At 39.0% G+C, this 15,667-nt stretch overlaps 1 protein-coding gene across 4 annotated transcripts in view; it reads right to left on the bottom strand.

Annotated features, from left to right (window-relative positions):
• The window catches only part of LOC122068435 (choline/ethanolaminephosphotransferase 1), a 76,583-nt gene that overhangs the window by 9,711 nt on the left and 51,205 nt on the right, over window positions 1–15,667 (bottom strand). For all 4 annotated transcript variants that reach the window (XM_042632294.1, XM_042632293.1, XM_042632291.1 and 1 more), the window contains one exon: window positions 362–424. In XM_042632294.1, the coding sequence (XP_042488228.1) occupies window positions 362–424 (63 nt within the window). The remainder of the gene's footprint in view (window positions 1–361; window positions 425–15,667) is intronic.

The raw sequence follows: 15,667 nt of genomic DNA, 5'->3' as shown, positions 1-15,667 counted from the left end.
AAGGCATCTTTTTTTTTTTTTTTTTTTTTTTTTTTTTTTGAGTAATTCAGTAAAGTTAAATATTAGGAAGGTAGTTAGGTAAAGCCAAACCCATTTCAAGTAATCTGGTAATTTTTCTCTATATTTTTGGACCGGTAAGTTGGTCGGTAGTTAGTTGTTAGACAGTGAAGATGGGTTTCAGATCCAGATCTGTAGGGCATGCATTCCTCAGACTTCAACTTAACAAATCCAGTAATGTGGTAGGAATCCAGGACAGCAGGACAAAACCCCACAGAGAACAAGCCAAGAAATTTGACAGAATTTTACCATGCAAAATGAGGTTCAGGAATCAAAAGTATTTTCTCCGGGATTAGCAACATACCATGCACATTCCAGTTTTTAAGCCCTTGGGTTCATCGCACAAGTGAGAAAGAATCATTCTTCCCTGCCAAAACATGAGTTCTCATCTCAGACTGTTAAATGAAAAGGAAGAAGACCTACTAATACCAAATGCTCAAGGTCCTCCAATACACATGCTACACAAGTTGATCATTTTATAATCTAATAAATACTGCTACTGTTTGCATAAAGCTAAGTCAAAATTATGCTATATATAGTTCGTTTTAGATAAGAATGAAAAATGGAGGCAATTAAATTATGCTATAATACATTATCAATGCTTGTATAGATAAAATGAGGTCTTGGAATAGCCAGTTGGTTGGAATATGCTATAATACATTACCATCCAGGGAAGCGTGCAAAGATGTGTTTAATGGAAATGAAATAGTCTATCTACAAGTTTGGTAAGCCCGAATTACAGGTGCAATTCGAATTCGGACATGAAGGGCCAGATTTTGAAAACTAAACCCAAGTCCAAGGTCCCAAAACTCCCAACCCTATTTGCACCTGTAATTCGGACATGAATTCGGCCTTGAGAACCAAACTTAAGGCCAGGCTGCTTCAGACTCAGCCTGAATGTGACATGAATCAGCATATACGTGTATACCTAATCAACAGCATATAGGTAAGTTGAATCTCTTCTAGGTATTGCTTAATCAATGGCATATAGTTCATCAAAAACAACCAAGCCCCAAAGACTAGTCCAGCCAAAGATTAGGACAGATATGCCACATCAGCACAGACATGACCCAATGACAAGCCTATATAAGAGAACTAAAAAGGTCCCAATAACAGAAAACACAGAAGAGAATAAAAACAGAAAGCATACCAAACACAAACAGTTCTGTCGGAAAAAAAAATGCCATGAAGATCAGAGTCAAAGGAAGCATGTATTCCCGGCAGAGGATCCACAGAAATCTCAGCCATGTCAGGTGTTTCTGAACCCAACTTAGCAAAAGAGACCGCAATCTGATTACTCTTGTGCTAGAGATGGAAGCTGCAAACTGAACATGATGTTGGCAGCATCAACAAGAGGGGAAGGAAAAAATCAGAAAGAATACAGATGGGATTTCACTGATGGAACACAAAAAACCATCTGCAAAGATGGAGGACTGTGAAAAACCTAAATTTGGACAAGCTTGAATGTGTGAGGAAAAAAATATCAAAATAGAGGAGAGAAATCATGGTAACTTTTTTTTTTTTTTTGAATAAACAATTTGTTGAATGGGATAATGACTTGTGTCTAATATGACACCAGCTCTCTTTATTTATAACAATGGAGAGAAGGTTCTAGAGAATTACAAAGACCATTAAACCCTTGTTGGCGAAATGCCCACACTCCTTTTTGTGTTTTGGTAATAACAAACAAACTTGTAATCTTAACTTTCTACTAAGTGTGATTTAGCAAGAAGAAGAGAACTCAAAGCTACTTGGAGACATCAAGTCAAGAACTCTAATAACAAGACATGAAGATGAAGTATTAAGAGTGGGAGCACCAAGATGAAGATCCAAGTATCAAGACAAGACGATGACCTCTAGGATAGAGTTGTCCATGTCATGTAACTTGTACCATCGTGATTTATATTGTGCACACACTCATACATTGCATGTCATTATGTTAGATTGACCATAGGTGGAGGTGAACATGATAGAATACCAACACTTGTGTTATCCGTGAAAAACACTTGAACCTGAATCAAGGGCATTTTGGGTATTCAAAATGTTGGTATCAGGAGTTGGACCCTTCACAAAAGTCGTAGGAAATCGAGTCACGATTCCAACGCAACTGGTTTCAGGTCAATCTGAGGTCGGACCATTAAGTTATGGTCGATTTACTGACAACTGTTCAGTCTGCCAAAACTGCCCCAGTCAAGGGTGGTCAACCGGCCCAGACCCCTTGTCGACCGGCACTGGCAGAATCACATGGTGGTCTACCGGAAAAATGACCCGGTCGACCGGCACAACCAGAGACTGTAGGCGGTCGACCGGCCAAGCCCAGAATCACCCCAACGGCTATTTTTTTTGGCTCTAACGGTCACATCCGGTCGACCGGCACTTTGGGTTGGTCGACCAGCATGGCCGATATATGACCCTTATGACCTGATTTCCTTCCTAAAAAGCTCTCTTAATCTCTCCTATAAATACCTAAGATGTTCTTAATGAACAAGAAACTATTCCTAAGCATTAGAGAGCATTCAAAAGAGCTTTAAGAGTCAAAAGCAATCTATATCACTTGAGCAATTTGGTTCACACTTTTCAAGAAGAAAAAGCTCAAGTCTTCAAGTCTTCTACATATTCTCACTGTACAAGTCAAGTACAAAGAGAAGACTTATAAGGTGCATTCATACATCTCATACTCATTCATTGCACTACACCGGAGGTAACCCTCTTATTCCACTCTCTCATTTATTGTTTTAAATCTTCCTAGACTGTACTTAGGACTGTGTAAGGATCCTCTTATCCTTAAAAGAGCTTTGGTGCCTCTCTACCGTGAAAGGGGATTGTAAAGGTGTTTCACTACCTGTAAAGGAGATTTGTACGGATTCTCTTATCCTGAAAAAATTGTAAAGGTTTTCCACCCTACCTATCGTACTGAAAGGGAGAACTAGTGGACTACCTTACAAGAGGATTCTTATAGGGAGTGGACTAGACTTGATTGAGTCGAACCACTATAAATTCTTGTGTCGTGTGATTGTGAATCATTTACTTTCCTTCCGCATTTTTTTATTTGCAATCACATTTGGGCTAATCTCGAAAAAGAATTAAAATTCCGCTAGTATAACCTATTCACCCCCTCTAGGTTATTTCAATTAGTATCAGAGCGGGAGCTCAATATTCTAAGACTAATTTTTGTCTTAAAAGTGAATCAATGACCATGGCCACATTCCAAGGACCACCGGAAGGCATGAACGCCTCGAGACCCCCTTTAATGGAGAAAATTTTTCTTTCTGGAAGTTCAGGTTTAAGAATTTTGTGTGGACATAATATCTTTGTGTGGAAAGCAATAGAAGAAGGACCATACAAAATCACCAAAGAAGTTGAAGGCAAGAAAGTACCAAAAGACGAAAAAGAATGGACTGCCGACGATGTGACGTTTATCTAATACAACTTCAAGGTGATTACTTTCCTTCAATGTGCTCTCAAAGAAGAGGAGTTCAACCGAGTGATTGCTTGTGAGTCAGCCAAAGAAATTTGGAACATACTCATAGTTGCACACGAAGGCACAGAAGAAGTCAAAGAAAGAAAAGTGGATAAACTAGTTTCTCATTATGAATCTTTTACCATGTATGAGAATGAGACTATTACTGATATGTTTACTCGCTTTACAAATATTGAAAATAGTTTAAAGAGCCTAGGTAAGACCTACACAAATGCTGAGAAAGTAAGGAAAATCCTGAGATCCTTACCAAACAACTAGAGACCAAAGAAGACAGCAATTGAGGAAGCAAAGGACCTAACCAAGATATCTCTAGACTACTTATTGGGTTCTTTGCAAACTCATGAAGTAGAGTTGCAAGCCAACAGGCAAAATCCTGAAATCAAAAGAAAGAGCATCGTACTAAAGTCATCTCAAAACACTGAAGAAGTAGGCAATGATGACAACAATGAGGACTTCGACTTAGAGAAGGAAATCTCCCTCATTACAAGAAAGTTCAACAAATTCCTCAAGAAGGAGGGAAAATTTCCATACAAGAACAAGTCCCATGGTGACAAGTCCTACGGAGAAAAAGGTAAGTCCAAATACAAATCTAAGGAAACTTCAACTAAAGATGTCGTTTGCTTTGATTGTAGAAAACCTGGACGCTTTAGAACTAAATTCCCTCACAAATCAAAGAAGAATGCCTATAAGGCTACTTGGGATTCAAGCGATGAAGAAGAAAAGAGCGACTCCGAGGAAGAAGTCACCAACCTTGCTTTGATGGCTCTTGGAGACAAAGAACAAGAGGTAAATCAGCCAACTAAAAATGAACCTCTAGAAAGCTACACAAGAGAAGAACTTCAAGAAGCCTTCGAGGCATTGTATGAAGAAAGTCTCAAATTAGAAAAGGATAAACAAAACCTAGAAAAGGAAGCTGACACTCCTAACAAAAGAGTGGATGCCTTGACCACAAAGGTGAGTGAACTTGAGGAAGAAAACTCAAAGTTAAACTCTACCCTTTGTACTTTCACTCAAGGTCAAAAGAACCTTGATAACTTGCTTGGATCTCAAAGGAAAGGTCCTGCTGAAAGAGAAGGACTGGGTTATGAACAAAACTCATCAAAAAGAAAAGAAAAGAAAAGCAAAAAGAGAATCCAAGGAAGGGTGAAAGTAATCAAGCATCCACATCCTATGTTAAATGTAGCTTTTGCAAGAAAACAAGGCATTCAACAAATGAATGTAAAGCCAAGAAGAAAAAGACCACAAATTCTCAAAATGAGAAACCAAGAACCAAGGTCAACCACGCCTACTACTACACACCTCAAAGAAGGCAATATAGGCCTCAAGAGAAGTCTAGACTGATGCCTAGATATAGAAGATCTCACCCTCAAAGGGAGTACTCTACTGAAAGGAATCATAGGCAAACCCAAGTCTATAGAACCTACCCCAAAGAATCCTATAGACCTCATGGGAAATACCAATCCCAAAGGACCTGTACACCTCAAAGATCCTACAAACCTCAAAGACCCTATACGCCTCAAAGGTCACATGGTTCATATGAACCACAAAGGACTCAAAGGAACCCTAGACCATCTCAAAATCAGAGACCTAAAAGGTACAAGACCACTTAGGTCCCAATAGGGACATTTGACACTAACAATGACAGACCCATGAGATTATGGGGACCAATGTATGACTAAACTTCTGTTGTAGGAATGCTTGAAGAACAAGATAGAAGCTGAATGGGTAATCGACAGCGGATGCTCCAAACACATGACATCCAACAAAAACTTGTTTTCAAGCCTACGAGACTACGACGGAGGATGGGTCTCATTTGGAGATGATAGCAAAGGGAAGATCGCTGGAATTGGGAAGATCAAGCTTGGAGGTACCTCTATCTCTAATGTCTAATTGTCTATTATGTGAAAAATCTAAATTATAACCTACTTAGTGTAAGCCAACTATGTGGCATAGGTTATAAGTTAGATTTTAATGTTTCTCACTGTTACATTAAAGATGCTAACAATGATCTCATACTAAAAGGATCTAGGAAGAATAACATTTGTGTTTGTATGCTAAAGGAAACAAGTACCTAGAATGCATGTTTGGTTTCGAACCATAGTGAATCCTCATTATGGCATAGAAGGCTTGGACATGTAAATGTCAAGTTAAACCAAACCATTGCATCCAAGGATCTTGTTTGAAATCTTCCTAAGATCAAGTATGGTAAAGGTCATTTTTGTGATGCATGTCAGAAAGGCAAACAAACCAAGGTTTCCCACATGGCCAAAAAAATTGTCTCTTCTTATAGGCCTTTGGAACTCCTCCACTTGGATTTGTTTGGACCATAGTTTTTAAGGCGGTAAGGCAACAGAGGCGTTTGAGGGTCTTTTGGAGCGCCTTAGCGATAAGGCTGGCAAAAAGCGTCGCCTTATCAACTAAAGCGTTCCTGTGTAATTTTTTTATAAAACCAATCTATTTGGCTCAAATCCTAGTTGAATCCTATTACTCATATGTTAAATAAATATTAAAGGTTCATATTCATACCAATGTAAGATATTCATCAAGAAAACAAATAAATAAAGTGAATAAACTATGTTCATCTTCATCAATCATCAATCATCAATCATCAATATTCAATCGTCAATCGTCAATCGTCAATCGTCAATCGTCAATCGTCAATCGTCAATCGTCAATCGTCAATCGTCAATCATCAATCATCATAACATATTAACATATAATATAAATACAAAACTATGAAACAAAATTATAAATATAAAGAAAAGAAGAAATAAAAAATACAAGTATTTATTATGCTTACCTCTATGATGCCAAAATGAGTGCCTAAGCCCTAAGGTCATCCACTATATTTCTAATCCTGTCAAAGAAGAATGAAGCTCACCGCTACGGGAGCAAAATGGTTTCCTGGATCAGTGGTTCTTCCTTGTTCCTTGATTCCTTCTCAAAGCCCTTTCTTAAAACCCTTGACAAAATCCAAACCCTATTTGTGAATTGGGTTTTTGTTTTGTTTGTTTTGGTTATTTTTGGTGGAGTAAAGCTAATCCCATACATCTCAAGTGTTAACAAAACTATACACCTACCAATAAAAAATCTATATTTGGAATCTTCATCAAGTAATTTTAAAATGTGTTTAAAAAAAAAAAAAAACATAAGGTGCCACTTCACATAAGGCGGAGCACTGCCTTACCATCTCTAGACCGCATCAGCGCCTAGGCGTCGCCTTACCAGCCCCTTAAAAACTATGGTTTGGACCCATAAATATTTCTAGTTTAAGTGGTAAGTCTTATACATTTGTTATCGTGGATGACTATTCTAAATTTTTTTAGGCTATATTTCTGAAAAATAAAAATGATACCTTTGAGGAGTTTGTAACTTTGTGCAAAAGATTACAAAACCAAAAGGGCTATACAGTAACCTCTATTAGGAATGATCATGGAGGAGAATTTGACAATATTCATCAATTTGATGCGTATTGCAATAAGTATGGCATTGACCATAACTTTTCCACTCCTAGGACGCCTCAATCTAATGGGGTTGTTGAAAGGAAAAACAGATCACTACAAGAAACGGCTAGGACCATGCTCAATTAGTACTCCTTGCCTAAATCATTGTGGGCCGAAGCTGTAAATATAGCTTGCTATGTGCTTAATAGAGTGATTCTAAGACCCTTACTTTCCAAAACTCCCTAGGAGCTTTACTTTGGCAACCTACCTAAGGTAGACTACTTTAAGGTGTTTGGTTGTAAGTGTTTCATCCTAAACACTAAAGACCGACATGGAAAGTTTGATGTTAAATCTGATGAAGGAATATTCTTGGGATATTCTCTTAACAGTAGAGCATATAGAGTCTCTAACAAAAGATCTCTAATGGTTGAGGAATCCATGAATGTTAGATTTGATGAGTCTTTACCTACTGTTTTGTATGATTCTACTAATGATGATGATGATGTTGTTCTTGATGAGTTAAAGAATAAAGTAGATAATGTTTCTCTTGATGAACCCAAGGAAAAAGAAACTACTATTGAAAAAGTAGAAACCTTACCTAAGGACATCATTCCTCATAGGGACCATCCCTTAGATGCTATAATAGGTGATCTGGATGAAGGAATTCAGACCAGATCTAAATCTCGTGAGATATGCAATCACATTGCATTTATCTCCATGATTGAACCTAAGAACATAGAAAAAGCATTGAGAGATAGTGACTGGATTGTTGCCATGCAAGAAGAGCTTCACTAGTTTGAAAGAAGCAAGGTTTGGGAACTTGTCCCAAAACCTGACCACCAAACCATCATTGGTGCCAAGTGGGTCTTTCGAAACAAACTGGACGATGATGGTAATATTGTAAGGAACAAGGCCAGATTGGTTGCCAAAGGGTATAACCAACAAGAAGGTATTGACTATGATGAAACCTATGCCCCTGTTGCTAGACTAGAATCCATAAGGATGCTACTAGCTTTTGCATGCCATAAGAACTTCAAACTGTATCAAATGGATGTCAAAAGTTCCTTCTTAAATGTATCCATTCAAGAAGAGATCTATGTAGCTCAACCCCCTGGTTTTGAAGACCCTAAGTTTCCAAACCACGTCTATAGACTTGAGAAAGCCATGTATGGCCTCAAACAAGCTCCTAGAGCTTGGTATATGAGATTGAGTACTTTCTTGATAGAAAGTGGCTTCTCAAGGGGGAGGATTGACACTACCCTGTTCGTGAAGAACTTGAAGAATGACATACTCATTGTTCAAATTTATGTAGATGATATCATCTTTGGCTCAACCAACGAGAGAATGTGTACTGATTTCAGTAGCAAGATAAGCAATGAATTTGAAATGAGTACGATGGGAGAATTAAATTTCTTCCTTGGTCTTCAACTAAAACAGACTAATAATGGGATTTTCATAAACCAAAGTACACCAAGGAGCTGCTAAAGAAATTTGACATTAACAGTCAAAAGTCTTCAGACACTCCGATGAGCTCATCCTTGAAACTAACCAAGGATGAAGATGGCATTTCTGAGGATGTTACTAGATATAGAGGCATGATTAGGAGCCTTCTATATCTAACAGCAAGTAGACCTGACATCATATATAGTGTATGTGCATGTGCTCGGTTTCCAGCCGATCCTAAGAAATCACACCTCACTGCTGTGAAAAGAATTTTTAAATATTTGAAAAGCACTTGTGATGTTGGGTCGTGGTACCCCAAAAATCAACCTTTTGACTTAGTCAGTTTCTCAGATGCTGACTTTACGGGCTACCATATCGACAGAAAAAGTACCAGTGGTACTTGTCATTTCCTTGGCTCATGCCTTGTTTCTTGGTTCAGCAAGAAACAAAACTCCGTTGCTTTATCCACCACCGAAGCCGAATGTCGCGGCTGGCCGATGTTGTGCCCAAATCCTTTGGATGAAACAAACCCTTCTTGACCTTAGTGTGAAGTTCGACTTATGTCCAATCATATGCAATAATGCCAGTGCCATTAACTTGAGTAAAAACCCCATTTTACACTCAAGGGCAAAGCACATTGACATTCGACATCACTTCCTGCGAGACACTATTCAGAACAGCAATGCCTCTCTTGAATACATCGAGACTGAAAAGCAACTTGCAGATTTCTTCACCAAACCTTTGCGTGAAGAAAGGTTTTTCTCTTTAAGAAAAGAGCTCGGGATTTGTAGCCCTTTCGGGTAGCTTCAAAGACCATTTAATCTAAGTTCAAATCCCACATCCAACCCTTAGACAATTTTTCCCAAAATCCCTTTGTAAAAATTTCATTTTTTTTTTTTTTTTTTTTATTTCTGGCATTTCTGGGCATAATCGGTCGACCACTCCTGGCTTCCAGTCGACCACCCTTCACAGCAGCCTTCCCCAGTCGACCGCCCCTTCCAAAACCAACACCCGGTCTACCACCCCTGACCATTGGTCGATCGGCTCCGTTGAAAAATGCGATCTGGGCTCTTTAAAACTCGACTTTTGGGCTTCCTTTCTCATTTCTTTTAAACCCAAAACCCTTAAGACCCTTTCGCAATTTCTCCTCTTGAGAAACCCTCTCTAAACCTCCATCCAAAACCCTAGATCCACAAGATCTTACCTTTCCTCACCAAGAATCTCTGGTTTTTCTTCCATTTTCTAAAACCTTTCTCCATGGCCTCTCAATGCCCTACCAAAGCAAAGAAGTCCATGGCAAATAAAGGGAAAAGGAAAAAATCAGCCTCTTCTATTGGAGACAAATGATTTTGCTCTCCAGATGCAAAAGAGTGTTGGGAGATGTTTGCTCCTCGCCAAGTTGAACAAGGAAGGAACATCAATATTGAATCTCTTACCAGGTATGCCATCAAAGATCATTTTCATGCCTTAGGTTGGGGAAATATTCTCAAACTAGAGAATCCTTGCTATCCCCACTTGGTGAGAATGTTCTACTACAATCTCTCTATGAATGGTGAAGAGGAATCCCTCCTTCTTCGTTCCTATGTCAAAGGAACTCGCATAGAATTAGATATCCTTACCTTAGGTGAAATTCTCAACATCTCTTCTGATGGCCTTTGAAATTCTACACCCACAAGACCTAAATTGAACAGCTCATCAATGTAGACACTATATACTCTAGCATAGTGAAAAATTATGCTAACACCCACAGAACCAAGGCTAAGGACCTCACCAATTTTGGAAGGATTGTTAATTTGATAATTTCTTACAATATCCTACCCAAAGGAGGTCATCGTGATGCAGTTCCCCAATTCCATGCTTACCTCACTTACTGTGTTTGTAAATCTGAGAATATCAATCTTCCATACATTATCTTAATGTACATGGTGACGTATGGGGATAAGCTTCAGCAAGGAAATCTTCCATATGGTCACCTTGTTTGTCAAATTTTGGACTACTTCTGTGTGGACTTCTCCGGGGAGACAACTGAACCCATCTCCCCAGAGATCAATCTTTCTACTGTTCGGAAGATGAAACTCCTTCCTTCAAAGACAACTGCTTCAAGAAACACTATTGCACCATCTCAGCCTACAGCTGGACAGGAAAGTGGAACCTCATCTGCTTTTGCAACTGTTGCTGATCTTGAAGAACTTGGAATCCAACTCATGGCTAAACTAGACAAGATGGAAAAGAAGCAAAACGCTATCCTGAAGCTTCTTATGAAGGGAACAGAAGCTGAAGATGTGGTGGACGTTGAAGATGAAGAAGAAGATGAGGATGAGGACTCTGAGGATGAAGAAGACTAGCTGACCTCTCTCTCTTTTATTGACATTTGTTTGTTACCATTATATGTTTAAAACTCTGTTTTTCAATTATCTGTCATGTTGGAACTTATGTGTGGAAATACTGTGTGGTATAGCTTGGCGACGCCTAGGCGTCCAGGCGGTTTGCCTGGGGCCTAGGCGACAGCCGCCTTGTTGCACTGCATGTCACCTTGTGTTTCGGCACTTATTTATGCCAAATATCATTCAAGTAAATGTTTATTATTCATTAATATATCATTTAGTAAATGATATTATTCATAAATAAGCAAATACCCCCTATTTGAATCCAATAAAAATAGTTTAAAAATCAAATTTCAAAAGGATAAAAAGTCAACTCCCCAGTCCAAGAACAAAAACTGGATTTTGGTTATAGGGACGATTTTCAACTTTTAAATACTAGGGTTTTTCTCAATTATGAAAATTTTATAAATTCTATCATGTTAAAATATTGCTAAAAACCAAAAGTCCGGTAAAAAAATATTTTGTTTTGATATTCATAAAATTATTTTCATTCAGGCGATTTTAACAGTATTCGCGCACTTAAAAATAAGTTTGACTGAAGCATAACTTCGTCATTGCAACTCAGATTTAAGTAATCTTAGTCTTGTTAGAAATCTGGTTTTATATTATAACTAATACAAAAAGTCTCATGTAAAAATAAAATCATTTGACCAATCAAACTTATTATAGAATAAGAGCATTTCTCTAAATGTTGATTTTTTATAACTTAATATGACTTAATGTTAATTTTTTATGATTTGATGTGGCTAAATATTGATTTTTGATGACTTGATGTGGCTTAATCTTGATTTTTTATGATACAAGGTATATAAAACTTACTAAATAATGTTAGAAAATAGGAAAAATAAAAAATAACACTAGTTCGCCTTAAGGCGGACGCCTTCTCGCCTAAGCGCTTAGACAACCCTCCACCGCCTTGGTTTGCCTTGGCGCCGTGACAACTATGCTATGTGGCACAATGACTTTACGGTTTAGATGCTTATTTTAAATGCTCTAACATGTGCTGCTTTAATTGTTTTTCCTTTTATATCCCTGGCACATATTCAAGGGGAGCATACTTTATTTTTATCAGTTGCACATGATTGGCGCTCACGTTTTTGCTGCTGACAAAAGGAGGAGAAATACTACCGCTGCTTATTTCCTTATATGTACTGAAATGACATGTGACTATTCTGCATTTTAGATATATTTTTCATATTATTACTGTCATTTCTGTGTTTGTTAGTCATCACCAAAAAGGGGGAGATTGTTGGGGAAATCCCACACTCCTATTTGTGTTTTGGTAATAACAAACAAACCCGTAATCTTAACCTTCTACTAAGTGTGATTTACCAAGAAGAAGAAGACTCAAAGCTACTTGGAGACGTCAAGTCAAGAACTCCAATAACAAGACATGAAGATGAAGTATTAAGAGTGGGAGCACCAAAATGAAGATCCAAGTATCAAGACAAGACGAAGACCACTAGGATAGAGTTGTCCGTGTCATATAACTTGTACCATATTGATTTATATTGTTCACGCACTCATACATTGCATGTCATCATGTTAGATTGACCATAAGTGGATGTGAACAAGATAGAATACCAAGACTTGTGGTTTCTGTGAAAAACACTTAAACCTGAATCAAGGGCATTTTAGGTATTCAAAATGTTGGTATCAGGAGCTGGACCCTTCACAAAAGTTGTAGGAAATTGAGTCACGATTCCAACGCAACTGGTTTCAGGTCAATCCGAGGTCGGACCGTTAAGTTATGGTCGATTTACTAACATTTGTTCAGTCTGCCAAAACTGCCCCAGTCAAGGGTGGTCGACAGGACTAGACCCCTAGTCGACCGACATTGGCAGATCACATGGTGGTCAACCGGAAAAATGATCCGGTCGACCGACAATCGAAAAAGCCCAGAATCATCCCATAGGCTTTTTTTGGCTCTAACGGTCACATCTGGTTGACCGGCACTTTGGGGTGGTCGACCGGCATGGCCGATATATGACCGTTATGACCTGATTTCCTGCCTAAAAAGCTCTCTTAATCTTTCTTATAAATACCTAAGATGTTCTTAATGAACAAGAAACTATTCCTAAGCATTAGAGAGCATTCAAAAGAGCTTTAGAGTTAAAAGCAATCTACATCACTTGAGCAATTTGGTTCACTTTCAAGAAGAAAAAACCCAAGTCTTCATCAAGTCTTCTACAGATTCTCACTGTGCAAGTAAAGTACAAAGAGAAGACTTATAAGGTGCATTCATACATCTCATACTCATTCATTGCACTACACCGGAGGTAACCCTCTTATTCCACTCTCTCATTTACTGTTTTACATCTTCCTAGACTGTACTTAGGACTGTGTAAGGATCCTCTTATCCTTAAAAGAGCTTTGGTGCCTCTCTACTGTGAAAGGGGATTGTAAAGGTGCTTCATTACCTGTAAAGGAGATTTGTACGGATTCTCTTATCCTAAAAAGAATGTAAAGGTTTTCTACCTTACCTACTGTCCTGAAAGGGAGAACTAGTGGAATACCTTACAAGAGGATTCTTGTAGGGAGTGGACAAGACTCGATTGAGTCGAACCACTATAAATTCTTGTGTCGTGTGATTGTAAATCATTTACTTTCATTCAACATTTTTTTATTTGCAATCACATTTGGGCTAATCTCGAAAAAGAATTAAAATTCCTCTAGTATAACCTATTTACTACCCCTCTAGGTTATTTCACCCCTTAGGGTCCGTTTGGTAACTGACACTTTCCCTAAAACCCATAAAACTCATTATTACAACACTCCCCCTCAAGTTGGTGCATAGATATCACATATGCTCAACTTACAGATAATATGATGAAACATCTTACAACTAAGACCTTTAGTAAATACATCAACCAGTTGTTCATTACTGGAAATAAAAGGCACAGTGATAAGACCCATATCCAACTTCTCTTTGATGAAGTGTCAATCGATCTCCACATGCTTGATTCGATCATGTTGAACAGGGTTGTGAGCAATGCTAATGGTAGATTTGCTGTCACAAAAGAGCTTCATAGGAAGGGTAGTGAAATAGCCAAATTAGTGAGAAGACCATAAAGCCATAGGAGCTCACAAATGCCATGTGCCATAGCACAAAACTCTGCTTTAGCACTTGAACGGGCAACCATGGCTTGCTTCTTGCTACGCCATATAACAAGGTTAGTAAGTACCGGAGAATATGCAGCACAACTTCCATGTGAGTCGAGTAAGGATCATGCATGTACTGACTAACCAGGTTAATGGAAAATGCCATGTCAGGGCGTGTATGAGACAGATAGATCAACCGCCCCACTAATCTCTGATATCTCCCCTTATCTACCGGATCACCTTCCTTACTACTAAGGTGACCATTAGCTTCAATAGGAGTGCCTGCCGGCTTACACACCAACATGCCTGTCTCAGAGAGAAAATCAAGCACATCTTCCACTGAGACAAGTAGATCCCACAAGAAGACCTAGAAACTTCAATGCCGAGGAAGTACGAAGTTGCCCTAGGTCTTTGATCTCGAATTCCTCACTCAAGTATCTCTTGAGGCGAGAGATTTCTGCCAGATCATCACCAGTAACAACAATATCTACATAGACTATTAGGATAGCAATCTTCCCACCATATCTCTTGATGAACAGAGTGTGGTCGGCATTGCTTTGAGAGTGAGTAACCTGTAGCAACCATATCCTTATGGAAACGTCCAAACCAAGCACGAGGGGATTGCTTCAGCCCATACAGAGCATGCTTCAGCTTGCATACCTTCCCTTAGGTTTTGGAGCAAGTGAACCTAGGAGGAATGTCCATATACACTTCCTCCTCAAGTTCCCCATGAAGGAAGGCATTCTTCACATCTAAATGCTGGAGATCCCAATCAAAGTTGGCGGCACAAGCCAAGATAACACGAATTGTGTTCATCTTAACAATTGGAGCAAAAGTCTCCTGGTAGTCAATCCCCCATTTGCACCCAACTATCTTCTTTTGTGAAGGAAGACACACCAGATCCCATGTGTCATTCTTCTTCAGAGCCTGAATCTCTTCAACCATAGCTGCCTGCCATTGTGAGTCTGCACTCGCTTCTTGCCAGGTATGAGGAATGGACACAGAGGAAAGAAAAGACACAAAACTATAGTAAGAAGGAGAGAGTGTCATAAGAAACAGTTTTTAACAATAAGATGTAAAATACAAGACCTAATGCCTTTACGAACAGCAATAGGCAACTCAAGAGACTGACCAACAGAAGGAGGAGAATTATCAGGGTCCAAGGGGACAAGATCAGACCCAAGAGGAGACGATTGGCATGGTAGGGTAGATGCTGGATGTGTAGTGGTCTGAGTCTGCTTTCTGCGACTATACACACGTATCTCTGGCCGAGGCACAATAGGAGAAGTAGGAATATCACTCTCCCCCTGAAAAGGGATACTAGCAGGGATAGCAATTTCAAGAGATGGTGGCCCATCTTCCACAATGGAAGGAGACTCCCCCTGAAGAGGTGTCGCAGTGTAGTATGACGCAGATTCGTGAAAGACAACATCCATAGTCATAAACCAATGCCTAGTAGGAGGATAAAAACACTAATAACCTTTTTTAGTAGGAGCATATCCCAAAAAAATGTATTGGAGACCACGAGGATCAAACTTTCCATGAGGATGATAATCGCGAGCATAGAAAACACTACCAAATACCTTAGGAGGAACAGGAAATGCAGCGGAACATTAGAGAAGATCTAGAGGGGAGCAGAAGGTATGGACCCGAGAAGGCATTCAGTTGACAAGAAAGGTAGCAGTGGGAATTGCATCGCTCCAGTACTGGGGAGGAACACGAATCTTAAACATAAGAGAGCGTGCTACCTCACAAAG

The sequence above is a fragment of the Macadamia integrifolia genome, unplaced genomic scaffold (assembly GCF_013358625.1).
Source record: "Macadamia integrifolia cultivar HAES 741 unplaced genomic scaffold, SCU_Mint_v3 scaffold39, whole genome shotgun sequence".
NCBI lineage: Eukaryota > Viridiplantae > Streptophyta > Magnoliopsida > Proteales > Proteaceae > Macadamia > Macadamia integrifolia.
The sequence above is the reverse complement of the archived record's forward strand: the minus strand, read 5'-3'. Positions and strand labels throughout refer to the sequence as shown.